General features: G+C 50.3%; 2 protein-coding genes across 7 annotated transcripts in view; one reads left to right on the top strand and one right to left on the bottom strand.

The window, feature by feature from the left end:
* Window positions 1–10,989, top strand: part of Idh2 (isocitrate dehydrogenase (NADP(+)) 2, mitochondrial) — a 21,435-nt gene extending 10,446 nt beyond the window's left edge. Inside the window, exons 2-11 of the mRNA XM_021166362.2 lie at window positions 2,697–2,788; window positions 4,966–5,131; window positions 6,663–6,823; window positions 6,907–7,050; window positions 7,549–7,685; window positions 7,869–8,020; window positions 9,701–9,813; window positions 9,940–10,037; window positions 10,123–10,215; window positions 10,632–10,989. Of these exons, the coding sequence (XP_021022021.1) occupies window positions 2,697–2,788; window positions 4,966–5,131; window positions 6,663–6,823; window positions 6,907–7,050; window positions 7,549–7,685; window positions 7,869–8,020; window positions 9,701–9,813; window positions 9,940–10,037; window positions 10,123–10,215; window positions 10,632–10,719 (1,244 nt within the window). The 3' untranslated portion in view covers window positions 10,720–10,989. The remainder of the gene's footprint in view (window positions 1–2,696; window positions 2,789–4,965; window positions 5,132–6,662; window positions 6,824–6,906; window positions 7,051–7,548; window positions 7,686–7,868; window positions 8,021–9,700; window positions 9,814–9,939; window positions 10,038–10,122; window positions 10,216–10,631) is intronic.
* Window positions 10,990–12,275: 1,286 nt separating this feature from the next.
* Znf710 (zinc finger protein 710) overlaps window positions 12,276–21,609 on the bottom strand; it is a 68,692-nt gene continuing 59,358 nt past the window's right edge. For 5 of the 6 annotated variants that reach the window (XM_021167274.2, XM_029480177.1, XM_029480178.1 and 2 more), the window contains exons 3-5: window positions 18,824–19,015; window positions 18,448–18,622; window positions 12,276–14,726 (exon numbers count right to left, since the gene is read on the bottom strand). In XM_021167274.2, coding sequence (XP_021022933.1) covers window positions 14,557–14,726; window positions 18,448–18,622; window positions 18,824–19,015 — 537 coding nt within the window. In that variant the 3' untranslated portion in view covers window positions 12,276–14,556. Of the gene's footprint in view, window positions 14,727–17,933; window positions 18,623–18,823; window positions 19,016–21,609 lie in introns of those variants that run through there. The other variant, XM_029480180.1, reaches the window with a different exon arrangement.

Raw genomic sequence — 21,609 nt, 5'->3', positions numbered from 1 at the left:
GTTTCTCTGTGTAGCCCTGGCTGTCCTGGCACTCACTTTGTAGACCAGGCTGGCCTCGAACTCAGAAATCCGCCTGCCTCTGCCTCCCGAGTGCTGAGTGCTGGGATTAAAGGCGTGCGCCACCACGCCCGGCTGGATCCTGTCTTTCTTGCCTCTGACATCAACTGCACTCCCTAGCTCTCCTTTTTCTCCTTAAATAGTCTCTAAGAGTGTCTGTCTGTCTGTCTGTCTGTCTGTCTCTTCTCCCCCATCTATCTCTGTGTGTCTCTGTCTCTCTGTTTCTGTCTCCTATAGTCATTTGCGTGCCTTTGGGAAGTGAGCTGGTTTGCTCGCTTTGTTTGAGGTTTCAGGAGTATTGTGAGTCTTGGCTGGGCTGTGTTGTCGGGAAATTATATGTTTAAGGCCCTTTAGACTTTTCTTCCTTCTTTCCAAACTTTCAGGTATCTCAGGTTGGCCTTGAATTTACCTTGGAACTTCCTAGAATTTACCTCTTCCTCCTCCTCCTCTTCTTCTTCCTCCTCTTCCTCCTGAGTGCTGGGATTTCTGGCATTTGCCACCACAGTCAGTTTGTGGAATGTTAAGGATTGAGCCCAAGGCTTCATGTATTAGCTAAAAAGGCATTTTATCAACTGAGTTGCCCCAAGCTAACTTGTTGAGGTTCTTTAAAGATATATATATATATATATATATATATATATATATATATATACATATATATATATATATTAGATTTATTTATTATTATATCTAAGTACACTGTAGCTGTCTTCAGATGCACCAGAAGAGGGCGTCAGATCTCATTACAGATGGTTGTGAGCCACCATGTGGTTGCTGGGATTTGAACTCAGGACCTTAGGAAGAACAGTCGGTGCTCTTAACCACTGAGTCATCTCTCCAGCCCCCTTTAAAGATATTTTTAAGGAGCTGAAGAGATGGTCATCAGTTAGGAGTACTTACTGCTCTTACAGAGGCCCGAGTGTGATTCCCAGCATCCACTAGCAGCTCACAATCCTCTATAACTCCAGTTCCAGGCAACCTAGTGCCCTTTTCTGACTTCAGATACGGCATGCATGTGGTGCACATACATACATACATACATACATACATACATACATACAGTACAGGCAAAATGCTCATATCATAAACAAATAAATTTAAAAAGTGTAAGTGTGTGTGTGTGTGTGTGTGAGAGAGAGAGAGAGAGGAGAGAGAGAGAGAGAGAGAGAGAGAGAGAGAGAGAGAGAGAGAGAGAGAGATTGAGGAGAGAGAGCTAGCGAGCAATTTGGACAAGTTGGTTCTGTGGGTTTCAGGATTGAACTCAAGTTGTCAGTCTTGGTAGCAACTTCCTTTCATTGAACCATTGCCTCCATGTCGGGGCTTTGATACTTTCCTAGAATGACCAGTTCACTTAAGCCTGCTTGGCTCTGAGACTCAGGTGCCTCCTCAGGTGCCATAAGCCTGTGTTCAAAGTAAGGAAGATCCAAGTCCTCTGGGCCTTGTGTTCCCATAACCTGGGGCAGTAATCTGCTCATCTCCTTGAGCCCCAGCTCCCTCATATTTAAAGTGGAAGCAATGAGGGGCTGGAGAGATGGCTTGGTGGTTAAGAGCACTGGTTGAAGACCCAGGTTCAATTCCCAGCATCCACATGGCAGCTCACAACTGTTTGTAACTCCAGTTCCAGGGTGTAAGTAATTGTATAAAAATAATAAAACGGAATCAATGAACTAAATATTGTAGCATGCACCTGTAATCTTAGTATTTGAGAAGCCAAGGCAGGAGGGTTATGAGTTTGAGGCTAGAGTGGCTATAGAGTGAATAACAGGCCAGACTGGCGACACATGCAGATGATATAAAAAGAACAAACAAGCAAACAAGCTAGTGTGGTAGTACTGGCAGGAAATCCCAGAATGAAGTAGGTAGAGGCAGGAAGATCTGATATTTAGGGTCATCCTTTGTTATACAGGGAGTTCAAGGGCCAGGGCTCCTTGTATGCATGTCTCAACAAAACAAAACAAAACATAATAAAATAAAACAACAAAACCCATCACCACCAACAATAAAAAGCAAACAACCAATCAACAAATAGACAAACAAGATGGCACAGGATCACTTCCCTTGGGGTTGTTTTGCAATATATGGTGACTGGAATAAATGGGCTTGCACTGTTGTCAGGCACATGCTGGACTCTCGCTGTGGATCTGCACATTTCTCTCCTGGCTTCAAACTTTGGGGACTCCCAGTTTGCAGACAACAGTCAAGCTTAGTGACTGTGAGAGGGCTGCGTTGGAAGGATACAGGATTACGTGGGAAAGTGAAGAGTGAGCCTTGCAGAAGTGGGGAGTTTGCGGATTTCCTTGACTTGGCACTGGACTGAGCGGGCCATCTGGCTGTGGTTCTCTGTTGGCCTCTTCAGCTTCTAAGGGGAGAGGATCTGATTGGCCAGGCTGGATCCAGCCCCCTTAGCAGGGTTAGCTCTATGTGACCATACTCCATGTGGAAATAGAGGTCCTGAAAGCAGGAGAGGAAGCAATTGCTGGACCACTAGTGCACTTGTCTTTAGTCTCCCCTCCTTACTGAAGTATTGAACTGGCGGGGAGGAGAAGGGCTCCCTTGCTGCTGCCCCAGGGCAGGGATGTGATGTGCTCCTTTGAACTGCCCCAGGGTGGGAATGTGATGTGCTGTGTGCCCAATTCTAGATGCTGAGAAGAGGATCAAGGTGGAGAAACCAGTGGTGGAGATGGACGGTGACGAAATGACCCGGATCATCTGGCAGTTCATCAAGGAGAAGGTAGCACCCCTCCTTCAGTGGGTGGCAGGTTTTGTGGGTCCCTGGTGGACAGCAGCCCTGTTTCTCACTTTCTGCCCCTCCTCCCTCGAGTAACCACATTAGCGGTTGCTAGTTCTTTGTCTTCAGCCAGTGCCTGTCCTCAGCAGTCTGGGTCTCTCGCTGGTGCTGAATTGTACAGGCTTTTGAAATCCTGTTTCTTTTTCTCTTCAAAGCTTTTTATCACATTTGTGTGCATGAGCGTGCTGTGGTGCACACGTGGAGGTCAGAGGACTTGTCAGTTCCTCCCTACCAAGTGAGACCCAGGTATTAGACTCCTGGTATCAGGTTTGGCAGTCAGTGCCTTCATCTAAAGAGCTACCGCGTCAAGCCCAGCACTCAGGAGGCAGAGGCAGGTGCATCTCTGAGTGACTGGTCTACAGAGTGAGTTCCAGGACAGCCAGGGCTACACAGAAAAACCCTATCTCAAAAAATCAAAACAAAACCTAAAAAGGAGATGAATTGGGGTAGGCAAGATGGCCCAGCAGGGAAAGGTGCTTGCAGACAAGTCTGAGGATGTAAGTTCAATTCCTGAGACCCACACAGAGAGGAAAGGGCAAATTACTGCAAGTTGTCTTCTGTTCTCCGTGTGCTAGCTGTGGCACAGGCACATCTACATAGACGCACACACCAAATACATAACTACATAACCGTAATACATTAATGTGTGTGCGTGTATGCATGTGCACAGAGGGTATTTGGTGACCTGTCACTCTCCAATAGTTCACTGAGTCCGTCTCTCCCAGAATTCCGAGCTTTTGTTTTCTCTGAAGCCAACAAGCCCCAGCAGTTCCCCTCTGTCTCTCCCCCAGATCTGGGGCTACAGGTGAATATAAGATGCCCAGGTTGTTATATGAATGCTGGAGTCCAAACCGCTCCCATGGTTTTGCAAAAGTGCTCCTAAGTCCTGAGCCATCACTTCAGCTATATATATATAGTTATATATATATAGTTATTTCAGATTTCTTTTGTGTGTATAAATATTTTGTCTGCATGTGTGTGTGTGCACCACATGTGTGCCTGGTGCCCTCATAGGTCAGAATAAGGTGCTAGATTTCATGGAGCTGAAGTTACGGGTGGGTGTGAGTTATCATGTGGGTGCTGGGATCTGAAGACCCTGGGTCTTTTGTAAGAAAAACAAATGCTCGTATCCCCTGAGCCGCTTCTCCAGCCCTTCTACCGCCTTTAATTTCATTCTTTGTTGTTGTTGTTGCCAAAGTTTTACTCTGTAGCTCAGGCTGGCCCCAAACTCATAGTGGTCCTCTACTTCAGATTTCTGAGTGCGGCAATTACATCATGTGCTACCACACTTAGCTGTGAGACAGGGCTTTTGTTTGTTTGTTGGGTTGGTTGGTTTTGATTTTTGTTTGATTGTTTTTTTGAGACAGGGTTTCTCTGGGTAGCTCTGGCTGTCCTGGAACTCACTCTGTAGAGCAGGCTGTCCTCACACTCATAGAGATCCACCTGCCTCTGCCTCCCAAGTGCTGGGATTAAAGGTATAAGCCACAACCACTTAGCTTTTTTTATAAAAATAATATTTTAGCAGGGCTGGAGAGATGGCACAGCACTCGTCCTTGCAGAAGAAGACCCACGTTCGATTCTCAGCACCCACATGGCGGCTCACAACTGTCTAATACACTCTTCTCTCTTCACAGGCACCAGGCATGCATATGCACAGACATACATGCAAGCAAAACAGGCATACATGTAGTGGGCATGGTGGTGCATGTCTTCAATCCCAGCACTCACGAGGCATAGGCGGGTGGATCTCTCTGAGTTCCAGGACAACCAAGACTACATAGTGAGACCCCCTCTCATCATCATCATCATCAACAACAACAACAACAAAGCTTTATTTTTCATTATGCGCATGTGTGTGCCTATGTGTGGGTATGCACATGAATGTCAGTTCCAGAGGAGGCAGATTCTGTGGAGCTGAAGTTACAGATGGTCACCTAATGTAGGTTCTAGGAATTGAACTTGGGCCCTCTGCAGGAGCAGCATACTTAACTGCCTAGCCATCTCTCCAGCCAGAGACAGGCTCTTAACTGTGTGGCTCCAGGCTGTCACCTTGTCTGTCCATGGCACCCTGCCCAAGGCAGTCCTCTGGCTTGACACTTTACTCCGGCTTTCTTCCCTAGCTCATCCTGCCTCACGTGGATGTCCAGCTCAAGTATTTTGACCTTGGGCTTCCAAACCGTGACCAGACCAATGACCAGGTCACCATTGACTCTGCTCTGGCCACCCAGAAGTACAGTGTGGCTGTCAAGTGTGCCACAATCACCCCTGATGAGGCCCGTGTGGAAGGTATGAAGTGTGGTGGGGTCACAGCGAATGGGAGGGTCACAGGCTATCATGCTCAGAGGGAAGCAATTGGCTATGTCACTCATTATGGGACCGGGAGATGGAAATGTCCAGAACTGAGCTTCCCCGAGGCTGATGATGAAGACTAAGAGTCAGCCCAATCTCTGAGAAAGTCTGGCATGCCGCAGGGGCTGTGACGTCACTAGGAAGTGCCTTGGGGAGGTGCGATTAGGGACCAGCCTCATTTTCACGACCAGGCCAGGCTTCAGGTCTCCTAGAAGCAGGAAGGCGGTATGCTTGCCGGGCCGGGCCGGGCCGTATGGCTTACAGCAGCAAGAGGCCTCAGCAGTTACAGGGAGGAAGGAGACAGTTCTGCTGCTCGCGTAATAGTGAAGGTCTGTAACAGCCCAGGACGGTGGGCGTCAGTGATGCCATAATGTTGGCTAAAGGCTAAACTTGCTTTCCCTGGAACCGCCAGCATCTTCTGAAGACTCCCACTCTTTTGCCATGTGGCTGCTTGATTACCCCCACTGCACACAGTGTGGCCTTTCCTCTTCCTCTCTCCATCTCCTTTCTCCTGGCAGCGGATGAGATTTACAGCTTGCCTCTCTTCTTTTTCTCTTAAACGAATAACATTGTCCTCAAGCTTCAAAGACAATAGATGACTGTGCTTTAGGGCGTTTCCTTCCTAATCTCTGCAGTATGAGGAAGCTAGACACTAGCCTTCCAGTTACTCTTCAGAGCTGAGGGTGCAGCTCAGGGACAGAGTCCTTGCCTAGCATGCATTAAGGCCCTGGGCTCAATCCCCAGCACTGCAAGCCGATAACAAAGGAAAACCCAAGACACACTGGCACTCCAGACCTGTAGCACACTGGGGGATCAGTTTGAGTCCTGAGTTCATTGCCTTGGCAAGCACTGTGCCACTGAGCTACATCTCCCATGCAGTGCTGGGGTTTATAGCTCATTCTTTTATGGACAAGGTCTTAGTGTCTTGGGCAGGATGGGGTGGAGGGAAGCTGCCCTTTCTCATCACTAAGCAACTAACATGTGGACCTGGTAAAAATGGCAGCCAGGTACTATTCTGGGCACTTTACAGATAACTTGTTTATTGACAACCCAGCATGGTTGGCATTTTATCAGTTATTTCAACTCACAGCTCTGGCTAAAGCCTGGTGTAAGCCTCACAGTCAGAGTTGCAAGGCCATGAATTTAAACTCTGCGACAATGGCTCTCAGCCTTCCTACTGCCGGGACCCTTTAATACAGTTCCTCATGTTGTGGATCCCCAACCATAAAATTATTTTCGTTGCTACTTCGTAAGTCTAATTTTGCTACTGTTACGATCGTAATGTCAGTAACTGTGTTTTCTGATGATCTTAGGAGACCCCTGTGAAAGGATTGTTCAACCCCCAGGTTGAGAACTACTGCTCTAGAGTCTAGACTCTTTTTCCCTCCTCCAGGATGACTTCTGGGGGGGCCCCGTATGGTTTGAGAGATGGGGCTGTGGTGGGTCTATCGTATCTCTGTTCTCACAGAGTTCAAGCTGAAGAAAATGTGGAAGAGCCCTAACGGAACGATCCGGAACATCCTTGGGGGAACCGTCTTCAGAGAGCCAATCATCTGCAAAAACATCCCCCGCCTTGTCCCTGGCTGGACCAAGCCCATCACCATTGGCAGGCATGCCCATGGCGACCAGGTAGGCCAGGCTTGGGAGACACGGTCTGTGGACTCATGCTCCCCACAGGAAGCCTTGGCTCGAACTGCCTCTCCTTTCTGCAGTACAAGGCCACAGATTTTGTGGTAGATCGGGCTGGCACGTTCAAGTTGGTCTTCACCCCAAAGGATGGCAGCAGTGCCAAGGAGTGGGAGGTGTATAACTTCCCTGCCGGAGGCGTTGGGATGGGGATGTACAACACCGACGAGGTAAGGCCCTGGCCATCCTCCTCTCCAGCTCATTTCTATCTCTACCTCTGCCTAGTTTGTAGTTATCTTTGCTTCTGTTGGCCTCATTCTCATGCCAGGAAGAGGTAGAAGAGACCACGAGGTCAGAAAAGAGCGCCTCCTTGCGTGGACCAGGATGGGTCATGTGACCGCCTTTGAGCCAATAACTGATGGCCAGGGAGGAAGGGCTCTGATTGCTAAATTGGAGACACGTAATCAATCAGACCTAGCAGTAGGCGGCTTAAACAGGCCTGCACCAGCTATAAGGTCTAGGAATTATGAGGTAGAGAGAGCTTTTCCAAAGTAAGTTGGCAGCAGGGGTCTGTGCTCCCAGAAGTCTGGTGGGAGAAGATTGGCCAAGCATTAAGTGGTAACAGGAGTCCAGGAGTCTTATGGAGGTGCTGCTGGCCCTGGCCCTGGGACCATGGCGGACTGGCAGTTTTCAGCCTGGGGGCCATGATATGCCCGCTCTCCCCACAGTCCATTTCGGGCTTCGCGCACAGCTGCTTCCAGTACTCTATCCAGAAGAAATGGCCGCTCTACTTGAGCACCAAGAACACCATTCTGAAGGCCTATGATGGGCGTTTCAAGGACATCTTCCAGGAGATCTTTGACAAGTAACAACCTCTGATGCTTCCTGGGGGCACTACAGCCCCCCGGCTCCCTTGCGCCATTCCTACTTCACCTGGGGAGGTTGCTTTCCAAGTGTGCGCTTGGTTCAGTTGTGAGTTCAGGGAGGGGTCTTTAACCTGCCACCCCCCCCCCCGCCCTCTCCCTGAGACAAGCCCTTTCGCCCCCAGGCACTATAAGACTGACTTCGACAAGAATAAGATCTGGTATGAACATCGGCTCATCGATGACATGGTGGCCCAGGTGCTCAAGTCTTCAGGTGGCTTTGTGTGGGCTTGCAAGAACTATGATGGAGACGTGCAGTCTGACATCCTGGCTCAAGGTACGCAGGAACCAGCCGCTCCTGGAGGGGGAAACTGTTGGAATTCCATGACTGGAATGACTTTTGTTGTTGTTTTTTCAAGACAGGGTTTCTCTGTGTAGCCCTGGCTGTCCTGGAACTCATTGTGTAGACCAGGCTGGTCTCAAACTCAGAGAGCCGCCTGTCTCTGCCTCCTGAGTGCTGGGATTAAAAGCGTGTATCACTATCCAGCTATTTTTTTTTTTTTAATTAAAAGATTCCAGTATGATTGTGTAAGCACAAGGGTCACGTGAAAGAGAGGCTCTGGGGAAGAAAGTAAGACGCACCCAAGAGCGTGGGCGTGAACTCGGAGTCTTCTGGAAGTGTGTGTGTGAGATCCCTTATGGAGGCCAGAAGTTGATGTCAGATGCCTTCTATTATGCTCCATTATTATATTAATGTACAGTAATAATATACATTATTGCCTTTAGTATATAAAGCCAAGCATGGTAGCATTATAAAGAGAGGCAGTTGGATTTCTGTGTGTTCGAGGACATAGCCAGTTTTAAGGCAGCCAGACTTACATAATAGACCCTCTCTAAAAAAATGTTATGTGTTTATTATTTATTTTTCTGTCTACCCAGCGCTACTGGGGATTATATATACGGCCTCATGAAAGCTAGGTGAGTGCACTACTACTGAGCTACAACTACAGGCCTTTATTTATCTGTGCCTGTGCGCATGTGCAGCACTCGTGTGGAGGTCAGAGGGCAGAGGGCACCCTGCAGGAGTTGATTCTTTTCACCATGTGGGTCCTGGAGACTGAACTCAGGTTGTCAGGCTTGGTGGCAGGAACCTTTACCAGCCAAGTTGTCTTGTTCTCCCTCTGCCTTATTTTGAGACAGGGTAGACTAGCTGGCTGGGTGATCAAGGGATCACCATCAGCTGTCTTGTCTTGTACGAAGGGATCGGCCTGTCTCCAACCCTGTGACTGCTGTAACAGAGACAGGTGTGCAGGGTGCTGAGTTCAGGTGGCTCACATTTGGAATCTCAGCACTCAGGAGATTGAGGGAGGCAGACTGCTATAATTTGAGGCCGGTTTGAGTTACATAGTGAGTTCCAGGCCAAATAAAAATAAACAGAAAAAGGGGCCATTGAGATGGCTCAGTGGTAAAGGCACTTGCCATGGAGATTGACAGCTTGAGTCTGATCCCCAGAATCTACATGGTAAAGAAAGCAGACTCTTGCAAAGCTGTCCTCTGACCTCTATACATAACACTGCCCATGTGCACCATCCCTTACACAAAACAAACAAATAAACAAACAATCAAACAAATAAAAAAGAAAACCTCAGAAAACAAAAGCAAGCTGGACCTTTTTCTTATGTAAGTGCCCCACATTTTCTCTTCTCTGGCCTTCACATTCTTTGTGGGTCTCGGGGAGTTTTTTGATTCTCCAGAGTCCTTGACAACAGACCCATTCCAGCTGAAGTCTGGATTTGGGGACATTTAAAATAAAGGGGCTAACAGTGGCAGAAACAGGGAGGCTTGCAAAATTGCTGATGGCGGCTTATTTCTTCCTGAAATGGCCTTCCTGGGGGCTTCAGACTGACAGCCTCAGGCAATGGGGTCTGGAAAGGGAACACACAGAGGTGAGGAGTCTAAGCTGAAGGGTTCTGAGCTGAAGCATGGCTCTGAGGAGAGATCTGTTCCTCCCCGCCAGGCTTTGGCTCCCTCGGCCTGATGACATCTGTGCTGGTCTGCCCTGATGGGAAGACAATTGAGGCTGAAGCTGCTCATGGGACAGTCACCCGCCATTACCGAGAACACCAGAAGGTAAATGTGTGCACTTCAAGGTCCACAGCCCACTGGCCCTGATGACCGGGAGGATGAACCTGGTCTGCCGGTCTGGAGGTAGATAGCTGTGTCTGGTGCTTGGCTGATCCTGTGGCCTGTCCCCAGGGCCGGCCCACCAGTACCAACCCTATTGCCAGCATCTTTGCCTGGACACGGGGTCTTGAGCATCGTGGGAAGCTGGATGGGAACCAGGACCTTATCAGGTGAGCTCACAGGGACGGCTTGAACAGGTGCAGCCCACAGTTCCGCCCAGCATGCCAGGGCCTTACTCTGCCGCATCCCCCGCAGGTTCGCACAGACGCTGGAGAAGGTGTGCGTGCAGACTGTGGAGAGCGGAGCTATGACCAAGGACCTGGCTGGCTGCATCCATGGCCTCAGCAAGTGTGTGCTTTGGGAAACAGGGCTTGAGACCTCAGCAGGTGGGAGGAAGCCAGGGGAACCCCCCCTCCCCCAGAGTCCCTCTCATGAGTGGGTAGAGCTGCCTGGGGTCTGGGGCAGGACAAGTCCTGAGAAATGGCTCAGGCCAAGCCTCCCTCAACCAGGTCTGAGTTGGTGCCCTCTGGCAGTTGCTTAGTTCCTCTGCTCTCTTCCTTAAACCTTTTCCCAGCTTCTTTTATGAGGCCTGTGCCCGGTAGCTTGTTACTTTAAACTTTCTGCCAAATTTATTGTGGCCCTCTAGCAGTGGGCTACTAGCAAACTTGGACCTGGGCCTGGTGGCCTGAGGTCTGATGTGCCTGGGAAGGGCTTGGTTGATGGCCTCCAGGAGGCCTGAGTCTCCCCTGATGTTCTCTCGGCAGTGTGAAGCTGAATGAGCACTTCCTGAACACCACAGACTTCCTGGACACCATTAAGAGCAACCTGGACAGAGCTCTGGGCAAGCAGTAGGGGTGGACACTACCCAGCTCCAGTGGGTACTCTGTACACGGCAGAGGGTGGGCCTCACAGCCCCTTTCTCTGGTGGCCTTTCTAGATTTTTTTTTTACATATATATATGATGGAGATGTTTTTTAAAGTATATGAGCATTTTCCCTCACAGTGGACATGAGGCAGGAACGTGTGCTTTACCTCAGACAGTCAGTGTTCTGCATACTGTAATTTATATTGCTCTGGAATCACATGGTGCCATATTTAGCTACTAAAAAGCTCTTTACAAAACTGTCTTGATGTGTTTGTCCCCGAGTGGGAAGGAGCAGCTGGTAGGATCCCCCAGGGATAGGGTTGGGGTGCCTCAGGCTGTTAATAGGTCAGTCAGGGGGTTGCCTCTCATGAGAGGGAATGAGGCAGCCTGTGGGCCTCCTGCATTCTTCACTGGCTGCCTGAGTTGCCAGACTTTGGGGCGAGGCCCCGGCTTCCTCACAAAGTTGCATGCAGTGTGTGCTGCTGAGCCAGTGGAGCTAGCTGGGGCCTAAGGGCAGAGGCGCACATAGAATCTCCTAAGGTGATCCCGTTTCTCTATCTAGGGATTGTCATTCTGTGATATTGTAGATACTAGACACTTGTTATAATAACACATGCACCTTTTCACCTCTTATAGTGCTGACACTCCAACCTCGAGCTTTGTGTACACTAAGCAAACATTCTACCTCTGCATCCCAACCTCGTCCTTGTACTAACTTAGCTGAGACAAGGCCTCATCACCACGCAGTTCTGGCTGGTTTGGAACTCACTTTATGGATCAGGCTGGTCTAGTCACGAAGATCTACCTCTCTGCTTCCCAAGGCAGGGATTAAGGGCCTATGCGATTGTGCTCAGGTTCATTTGCCCTGTTATATGTTATACATTAGAAACAGATCCCCCCAGTCTCTGCTTTGCAAGCCTGCTCAGGCTTGCCTAGGTCTCTGTGTGTCCGGGATCCCCTGTTCCCATCCTTCAGGTTTCTCCTTTGGTACAACTAGAAAAGTGATGTGGAAAAGTTGTTCCAAAGCCATATATACACTCAATGGAAAGCACTGTCCCTGTGCAGTCAGTGACTTCTCTTTCTGCTTGTTGGGTCCTGCCGGAGATTTGTGTAACTTTGAGTTGGTTGTTGTCAGTGCTGGGAATAGAGTTTAGCAAGCATTTTATCAGTAAGATCTTAAGGTGAATTCTCATCCCCATTGCCCGCCATTTTTTCCCCTTATTTTAAAAAGACATGGCTTTGTGTATCCAAGACTAGCCTCAAATTTCTATATAATTAAGGATGACCTTGAACTTCTTAGCCTCCAGTCTCCACCTCCTGGATGCAGTTATCATGGCCAGTATCACAATGCTGTGTAAGTGGGGCTGGTATCAAACCCAGGGTGGTCTCCTAAATAGTAGGCAAGTGCTCTACCAAACACTCCTCATCCACAGCCCTGGCCTCTATCACAGCATTGTGATACTGGCATGTGACTAGGGAGCCTTGTTGGGACCTCCTGGGGGGAAGGGCCTCCAACAGCACCGAGAAGAAGCACGTACAGTCACCTCGCTAAAGAATATTCATTTATTTATAATTATTGCTAAGTAAACTTCTCTTTTTAAACAGGAACATAAAAACACAGTAGGGCTCTGCACAAGTGGAATCTCTAAACAGTTGGTTTGTATACATGTCAAAATAAGTTAGAGTGGAGTTCGGCCAGGGCTTCTGAGTCACCCTTTTCAGAAGCCTGGGAGGGGTGAGGCTGGAGCTGTGCCAGGACCACCTCCGGCTCCAACTGTATACTGTGCTGTGCCTTCCTCTCCGTGTTGCCCGGCACAAGGCGAGGGCAGGGGCTTTTTCAGTATGGCACCCCCCAAGGGGGTTGTGCCAATGGCAGGCTGGGGGATAGTGGGAGACCCCACCCAGGCCAGACTTCTCCCTTCTGTTCCAAGACCAAGGCCACTGCATTGGCAGGAGAGGAGGAGGAGGAAGAGAAGGAGGAGGAGGTACAGGGTGCTTTTTGGTACCAGGGAGAAAGTCATTGTGGGAAGAGGTAGTTTGCAGGGGTGATGCCTTCTGCTCAGCAGGAGAAGAAATAAGTGTCTTGTACAGTGATACCTAATCACTGCCACCTGAGGGTCATCATGATGGGCACCTGGGAGGCCGGGAGCCATGGGAAACCACACCTGGGCCACCGTGTCCCTCCTCACCCCCAGTCCTGAACAGTCACCCTGAGGCCTGGCTTGGGGGCCGTCACACTGCATATCAGCATCCTCTGCCCCAGCTGGTCTCCCCCTCTTGGTTTCTCAGCCAAAGCTGGTGGCTTCATCTATGCCTTTTTGGGGTTAGCCCCACCTGCTCCTCCTTGGGGGCCTTGGGATTTGTGGGCAGGGGAGCTTACGAATGGAGGACAGAGGGGAGGGGAGTGGACAGGTGAAGAGGGCCAGCTGGCTGGAGAGGGCCAGGTAGGTTCTCTGCCTCCCCCACTTCCCTCCTGCCTTAGCCTTCTGAGGCTCCCAGCTAGTGACACACCTGGGCCAGGGCCCCTCAGGCATGGCTGCTTTCGGAAAGGGAGGCAGGAAGCGCACACAGCACACAAAGCCGAGGCTTGGACGAACCAAAAAACCAAAACCAACCAAAATCAAAACCAAAAGAAAAAAAAACCCAATAGAAACAAAAACCAAAAAAAAAAAAAAAACCAAAAAAAAAACCACTCTCCATCAAAGATGATAGACAGGAGAGATGGAAAGGAAAACAAATTTCCTTCACAATACCCTCGCTTGCTGAAAACAGAATTTTCCCCTCCCTCTCTCTGGTCTTCAGTTAAACATTGTTGCTCTTCCTCCAGGGCCGCAGCCGCAGCTCACCCACTCCCCACAACACCTGCTTGCTCATAAAAAACAAAAACCAAAACCATTCTAGTTCCCCTCTTCCCATGGGTGGTCTTCCTTGGCTTCCCCTGAGGACAGCCACTCTTGGTCCCAGAGATGTGTCACCCCAACCCACCCTCCCTCCCCGCTGGCTCAAGGAGCCGCCACCTATCTTTATTAATGCTTGCCAGACGCAGGGCATGTCCTGGGTTTGTTTGGTGAGGACCCTGTAGTTGGTACCTTAGCTTGGAACAGACCTGGATGAAATGTGTTGAAATGCACATTAGGGACATTCTTTCAAACGGGGCTGGGGCAAGGGAGCTCTGCAGGCCAGCTGGGAGGGTGCTCTGGAGGCTGGACTCCCCCTGGCTCTCCGACAGGCAGGGCCAGGGCTAGGGCCGCATGCATGCCTGCATGGAGCAAGGGGAGGCCCAGGAGGTAGAAGGCAGAGTGCCCTGCCTGGCTCTTGAGTGATAGGGGGAGGGAAGAGGTTCTTGGGTCTGACCAGGGTGGGGGTGGGCAGTGTCGGGGGGTGGGCAGTGTCGGCCAGTGCAGGGGCTCAGATGTCCTTAAAGGCCAGAGTTGGTGCACAAGAGAGACAAGACCTGGCTCAAGCATTCTTTTCCCGGAGAGCGCCTCTGCGCCTGAGGTGGCTTGGGGAAGACCTCTAAGTCTGTGCCTGTAAGAGGCCTCACTGGCATTCCCCCTGCCCACACACAGCAGCAGGCCAAGGAGAACCAGATGCGGACCTCCTGGTTACCTTTCCCTCACCGGGATGCCTAGGCCTGTGGCCAGCTCCCTGCAAGGACAGTAGTAGAGTCTCCATTTGGTCTAAAGATCCCTAGTGGTGCAAATGATTGAGGGTGGGGAGGAGGAGGGCCAGGCAGTGGGCAGTAGCTTGGTTCTGGGCTGCAGAGGGGCAGCCCTCAGTATGTGGGTCTCACCCTGCGCCCTCCCCGCCCACTCAGCGGCCTGCTATAGCACATTGTAGTAGGCCATCTCTTTCATGGCCTGCTCAGTGAGGGTGCTGGCCTCTGCGCTGCCGTCCACACTGCTGTAGGTGTAGGCGTTTTCCTCGAAGTCCTCCATCTCCTGATGGTTGTCAAGTTCAGAGGGGTCGGGGCCTGCCAGCTCCATCATGGGGTCTACAAGAGAGGGGCACAGTTAGGCCTAACCATTGGGCATCCCCAGCATCCTGCAAGAAGGGGGGGGGAATGAGGGTAGGGTGGGGTGGGCTTAAAGTCCAGCCTCTGTTTCCTCCGTCTTTGTATCCAGGCAGTTACAAACCCTACTGCTGGGTGTACAAGGAAGGGCCTTGTCCCTGCTAGGTCACTAAGCCCTACTGGGTCACCTGCAATGCCTATCACTGGTTCCCCCTTTGCTATGGGACTCACGTAGTACCCACTGCATGCCAAGTGCTCCCCAGACCTCACCTCATCCAGTGTTTGCCTGCAACCTCATCCTGCACACCGAAAGGCTGATCAACCTCCCAGTCATCCCACAAGTGCTCCTGTGAACTTGCAAAGCTCTACTTCGGGAGCACCTGCAGGAGTGGTTTTTCTACATTACTGCATCAAACCAGCCCTACCCTGGTCCTGGGCTCTCCAAGGACAAACTCAGCCAAGGTAGGTTTATCAAAGCATCTCTGGAGACAGGGGGAGGTCTGAGAGGTGCCTTGTAATTCTGTCAAATTGGAATCTTACTATAAAGTTTGCTGTTGTGACATAGCAGAGTGCCCCCTGAAGAGACATGGACTGGTATGAACCAGTAGCCCGGGAGGATGGCTGGTAGGGACTGAGGCTGGCCAGCGGAGTGGGTTTTGCCCCTGCCCACTGAAGAACTTTGGTAGTTGGGGGAAACAGACCTAGCCCAGGGCTCACCCTGATAGGTCCAAGGTGGGCGTCTCAACCTTGGCATCACTAACATCTGGGGCCACAATCCTTTGTGGTAGGCCACTGCAGGACATCACAGGGTCCTGCACTCTTCCCATCTGATGCCAGAAGTATCTTCCCAGTTATCTGTATCTATGCACATATCTATCCTCTGGGGGACAAAATCACCCTCCTCTGCCAATGAGTGGCTTAGGAAATGGCAGGTAACCTAATTCTGACCACTGGGTCAGAAGGAAATGCTTGCTGGCACGTTATTGGTTTTAAAGAAGGAGGACAGGTCCCTTTCCTGGATGTGCCAGGAAGCAATGTTCTGGTGGCTACTGTGACACCATGAGTGCAGACGAAAATGCCAGTCATGTGGGGCCTCACAGAGGTGTAGCCTAACTCTGATAATATTCATCTGACTTAAAAGATGGCTCAGGTTTTCAATTCCTCTCTCTGCCTTTTATTTCATTTTATTTTATTTTATTTTATTTTATTTTATTATTTTTTTTGGATACAGGGTTTCTGTTGTAGCCCTGGCTGTCCTGGAATTTACTAGATCAGGCTGGCATTGAATTCAAAGAAGTGCCCGCTTGTGCCTCCCCAGTGCTGGGATTAAAGATGTGCTCCACCATGCATGGCTTTCTCTCTCTCTTTTGACTAGATTTTATGTAGCTCAGGCTATCTTCAAACTCACTATATAGTCAAAGATGACCTTGAACTTTTGGTCCTCTTATCTTCACCTCCAAAATGCACCACCACACCCAATTTATAGGGTGCTGGGGTCAAACCCAGGACCTTGTGCAAGCTAAGCTAGCACTACCCACTGAGCTATCTCCAATACTTCCAAACTGAACCAAGCCTAGGTGGTTCTCCGTCCGTTCTTACTGCCATCCCATCATATACCACCACTGCTTATTACAGGTCACATTTGGTGTGCCCACTTTTGTCTCCATTACGCCCACTGCTTCAGGCAAGTACCTCAGGCTGGCCTTGAACTCCGCATAGAGTTGCAGACTGTGTTGAACTAGAAGAGGCATACGAGCATCCAGCTGCTGTAGCAGCAGTGCTAAGCATCCCTGGAAACGAGGAAAGAGATGGTTCCCTCACCCCAGAGAACCAGGCTTCATGACTCCACTTGTTTGCAAAAGGACTAGGTTGGCTTGGCGTCTGCTGGCGACTAGCTGCAAGGCAAGTCCACTGTAGTGAAGCTCCCAAACGGATGCTTAGGGAACAGTCCAAAGGGCTTTGAAACCAAACCCCCAGCCTGGCACCTCCGGGATTCAGACCCAGCCACCAGTATTAACAACATTCTTCACTGAGTTGCAGGGATGGCTCAGGGTTTAATGCACAGGCATTCTTCCACAGACCCTGGAATGATTGCCAGCACCCACACGGTATCTGTGTCTGTAACCCCCATTCCATCGGATCTGACAGCCCCCCCTGGACTCCACTAGGCAAGCCTGTGTGGCACACAGACATACATGGAAGCAAAAAACCCATACATATAAATGTTAAGGGAGAATTTTCAAAGGGCTCCCATGGGCAGCCAATTTGAGACGTCATCCTGCATCAAAGCTATCCAAAGGGAGCCTGTTGGAAATGCAATCCCCTCACCCCCCTCCTAGAGACTGCTGGAAGCCCAGCAGTTTATGTCAGTTCTGGGGAGACTCTGGGGAGATACACTAGGTAAGGAACAGAGAGCCTTTGGGTAATGAGGACTGTCAGCAGCAGGTCTGGGGCAAAGCTAAGCCCCCTCTACATGTCCACTCCAGACAGCGTGTATCAAGGGGCTACAGAGACCATCCAGATGTAGGCTATAGGGTTTCTGCTTAACATAGCCATAGTAAGACTATTGAAAGACTACCTAGAACAAGCCACAATGTCACCTCTGCCAGAAATTCTAGGCCATTTACTGGCCAGATGCTCCAAATCCAAGTCCCGAGCAGTCTGTAGTGGCTTAGTCAACCCACCTAGCGGCTGCCAACGCACTGAAGGCTTAGCTTAGGGAGGAACCTCGGGTGCACTTTCAGCTGCCTCCCGCCCGTACAATTGAAAGCTACCGCCCCACAATAGAGTGGTCAGCTCTGCTGCGACCAGACAGACGTGGGGACGTCTCATAACAGTCGTCCAGATGTTGCATCCTCCAGATTTTTTTCTTTCTTTTTAAGAGACAGGGTCTTATTCAGTCTGGCTTGACCTCAAACTTGTCATCCTGCCTCTGTATCCCAAGGGCTTGCATTCCAGGTATGTGGAGCTGCACCCGCCTCTTTGGAGATCTCTCTCACTCTATAGCCATGCTGGCCTTGAAGTGCGGTCTTCCTGCCTCGGTAGGAAAAGGCTAGAATTGTGCGTACTGCCGAAGTACCCAGATCTCCTAGATCTTGGGTTCTGTTTTAATTATTTTTCCTACATTTATTATTTATTTTATGTTTCTCTCATAAACCTCGCTGACAGAACTACCTGTCCTCTCTGACAATGTGGCTGTATTCTCTCCAGCGGGTACCATGACTGATTGAATGTCTGAGACTCTCCATGTGCCCTCGGGAGGTGTGACCTTGTGTCCCCCACCTTGTCACTTTCCCACCCACTTACTTGCAGTTATCACGGCACCTCATCATAATGACGAGAGAGACGGCTCTCGTGTGTTATGATCAAGCTGCCTCATCTCTCTGCCCCGTGGTTTCCACTATAGGAATAATTCCAGCCTCCCTGGGAGGGTCACATGAGTTACACAGCACTCAACGTGTAGAAGTTATTGTTTTATTATTGTTTTAGTGAGCCCATGTAGGTCCTTGGAAGAAGACATAAATACCCCCCACCTGTTACTGCCACAATGGCTCTCCAGGTTCCCCCTCTCTCCAGACCTGAGCCCACCTCATTGACGTCTCAGCCTTGGCCAGCCCCCCTACACTCCTAATTGGAGAGGAGACTCCTGAGTGCGCCAGGCTGCTGTCAATCCTGCTCTGTCCACTGCGCACAGCCCACCCACCTTGGCTGTCCAGGCTGATGTCCATGACGCCGTGCTTGACCTTCATGTGCCGGCTCAGGTTTCCCTTGAGGTTGAACTTGCTGGAGCAGTATGGGCACTTGAATGGCTTGCTGCCTGCGTGCAGGTGCATATGACCCAGCAGGTTGTACATGCGGTTGAAGGACTTCCCGCACACCTGGAACAGGGAGGGTATCAGAGGGCTGTGGGGAGCCTGCCACCCTGGCCAGTCTGCCTCCACCACACAGGGCACACCGTCCCAGTCCCCAAGCAGTACCACTTCAGCAGCTTCAAGGCTCCGCCCCTCACCGGCCCTTCACCCCACCCCCTTCGCGGCCAGGCAAGCACTGACCAGGCGGGCCACGGGAATGTCCCATACCTTGCACTTGAACGGCTTCACAGGCGAGTGCACAATCATGTGGGTCTTGAGGGTTTGCTTCTGCACGAAGGTCTTGAAGCAGATGTGGCACTGGTAGGGCCGGACGCTGGTGTGGATCAGCATGTGGCGCTTCATGTTGGCCTGCAGCGTGAACTCCCGGCCACAGACCTCACACTTGAACTCCTTCACACCCTGTGGGAGCAGAGAGACCACTCGGGGTTGGGGCAATAACAGGTGTAGCTCTGGGAAATTCATTTTTAAAAAACAAAAAACTTGATTCTTTGCCGGGCGTGGTGGTGCACACCTTTAATCCCAGCACTGGGGAGGCAGAGGGCAGGTGGATTTTGAGTTCGAGGCCAGCCTGGGCTACAAAGTGAGTTCCAGGACAGCCAGGGCTATACAGAGAAACCCTGTCTCCAAAAACAAACAACCAACCTTGATTTTTTTTGCATGTGTATGGTGTGTCTGCCATAGCACAGGTGACCATCGGAGAGCAACGTTCAGAACTTTTTCAGGGTCTCTCCTTCAGGTTCTCGGGTTTGGTGGCAAGCACCTCTGGTAGGTCTGCTGTTCCAAACTACCTTCCAGGATGAGGCAACAAACTGCCTACCAGGCTGGTGTGCATGCAGATCTGATTCAAGGCCAGCACAACTTACCGATAAAAGCCAGGGTGTACTGGAGGGAGATGGCTCAGTGGTTAAGAGCACTGACTGACTGCTCTTCCAGAGGTCCTGAGTTCAATTCCCAGCAACCACATGGTGGCTCACACCATCTGAAACTTCCAGTACCAGGAGCTCTGATACCCATTCTGGCTTCCATGTGTGTAACACACACACACACACACACACACACAAACATTTCTACATGTAATAATAAAATATAAAAGCTGGGTATAGGGGCACAAGCAGACAGATCAGGACACACAGTCAGAGTGTCTCAAAAGAGACAGGAGAGGGAAAGCCAGGAGTCTCAGCAATAGAGCGCTTATCTACCAAAGGTCAAGTCCTGGGTTCAGTCACCACCACTCAGCAAAAGAATAAAAACCTTTGTGCACCCGAGGAAAAATAACTAACACTGAAGTACGCATAAAGTTCTGAGTTGCAGTTGGGCGGTGGTGGCACACGCCTTTAGCCCTGCACTCAGGAGATGGAGGCAGAATAGATCTCCCAGCTGATTCTTAACACAGACACTCAGTCCTAGGAGACACCAGCTCCAGAGTAAACTGTCTGGTCGGGACTGCTGCCTGACTGTTTATGGCTCGGCACAGGAATAGGGTTGCTGTGGGCACAGGGGATGCTGGGAGGGAAGGCGGGGTCACAGCTGGTCGCTCACTGTTCTGCTGAAGAGCACCTCACTGGGACAGATGCACATCTGTGGTCACAGCTGCTGTCTCAACTACTTAATCTATAACCTGTCTGCATTATGTGTTTTCGTGCGTGTGTACTGGTGACTGAACCCAGGGAGTTTAGATACTTTAACAGGCCCCGTATCTATTCTCTTAGCAGCCAGGCGCTCTTTCTTGTTATACATCCTCTCTATCCTTGTGACAGAGTGGGCCACATGACCACCAGGGGGCCCCATTCAAGAGCTGTAAGCACAGATGTGCATGGGGTACAAAGTAAGGCCTGGACACAGATCCTTTTAGGGTCTCTTGGCACTTTAGTATGGTAGAGGTCTTGAATACACAGCTACCAATCATCCCTCACTCCTAGCTTTGCAGACACTAATAATCAATTACACGGTTTTACTGATGAGCCCAGGTACAGCATCTCTCTTTTTTTTTTTTTTTTTTTTTTTTTTTTTTTTTTTTCGAGACAGGTTTTCTCTGTGTAGCCCCGTTTTCAAGAGAACCACAGAGAAAACTGTGAGTTCCTTCTTGAGTAGAGAATGCTGGTTATCCTCCTCTAGTTCCATGGCATTTGCAAGGGGCCAGACCTTTTTTTTTTTTTNGTCCTGGAACTCACTTTGTAGACCAGGCTGGCCTCGAACTCAGAAATCCACCTGCCTCTGCCTCCCGAGTGCTGGGATTAAAGGTGTGCCCCACCACGCCCGGTTCATCTTAATCTTTCTTAACATTATACATTTAGCAGCCAAGACAACTGACAGGTCAGCCTTGCCAATGGTCCCTGAGCTAGCAGAAAAGTTCTGGAGAAGTCTAGGCTGGAGAAGTTTGGGATCCTGGCCTGGTAGGCTCACTGTAGTGTCTACTGTGACACTATGTGTCTCACAGGTCACCACATACCAGGGGACTATTCACAGCCTTGAAAGGTTAAATTTGAAGGAATCTGTGGGTCAGCCAACTGCTAGGATGGATGGTTAGGTCTAAGAGGCTCCATTCCACCTTCCTGGGTAGAAGGGCCTCTTCGGGGAGGGAGGTGGTGATGGCTGAAAGGTGAGGGGAAGAGAACTCGTGACCTGGCACCAGGAGGAAGAGGAAGTTGGATGAAGGTTGGGTCTAGCTACCTGGTGCATGAGAACGCGGCTGCCCAAGTGCGCGTCTTCACAAAGTACTTGTCAGGTAAACGTTTTTTCATCCGTTATACTTTTAAGAGATACATATTCATTTTATGTGCATGTGTTGTAGCTGTGAGAATGTCTGTACATCATGTGTGTGCTGGTGCAAGCAGAGACCGTGAGAGGGTATTGGGTCCCTGTGGAACTGGAGTTCTAGGAAGCTGTGAGCTGCTGTATGTGGAAGCAGAGAACCAGACCTGGGGCCACTACAAGAGTAGCAAAGTGCTCTCAACCGCTGAGCCGTCTCTCCAGCCCTCTTTCCTCTTTGTGTG

The sequence above is a fragment of the Mus caroli genome, chromosome 7 (assembly GCF_900094665.2).
Source record: "Mus caroli chromosome 7, CAROLI_EIJ_v1.1, whole genome shotgun sequence".
Taxonomy (NCBI): Eukaryota; Metazoa; Chordata; class Mammalia; order Rodentia; family Muridae; genus Mus; species Mus caroli.
Note: the sequence above shows the minus strand (reverse complement) of the source record. Positions and strands in the feature narration are given on the sequence as shown.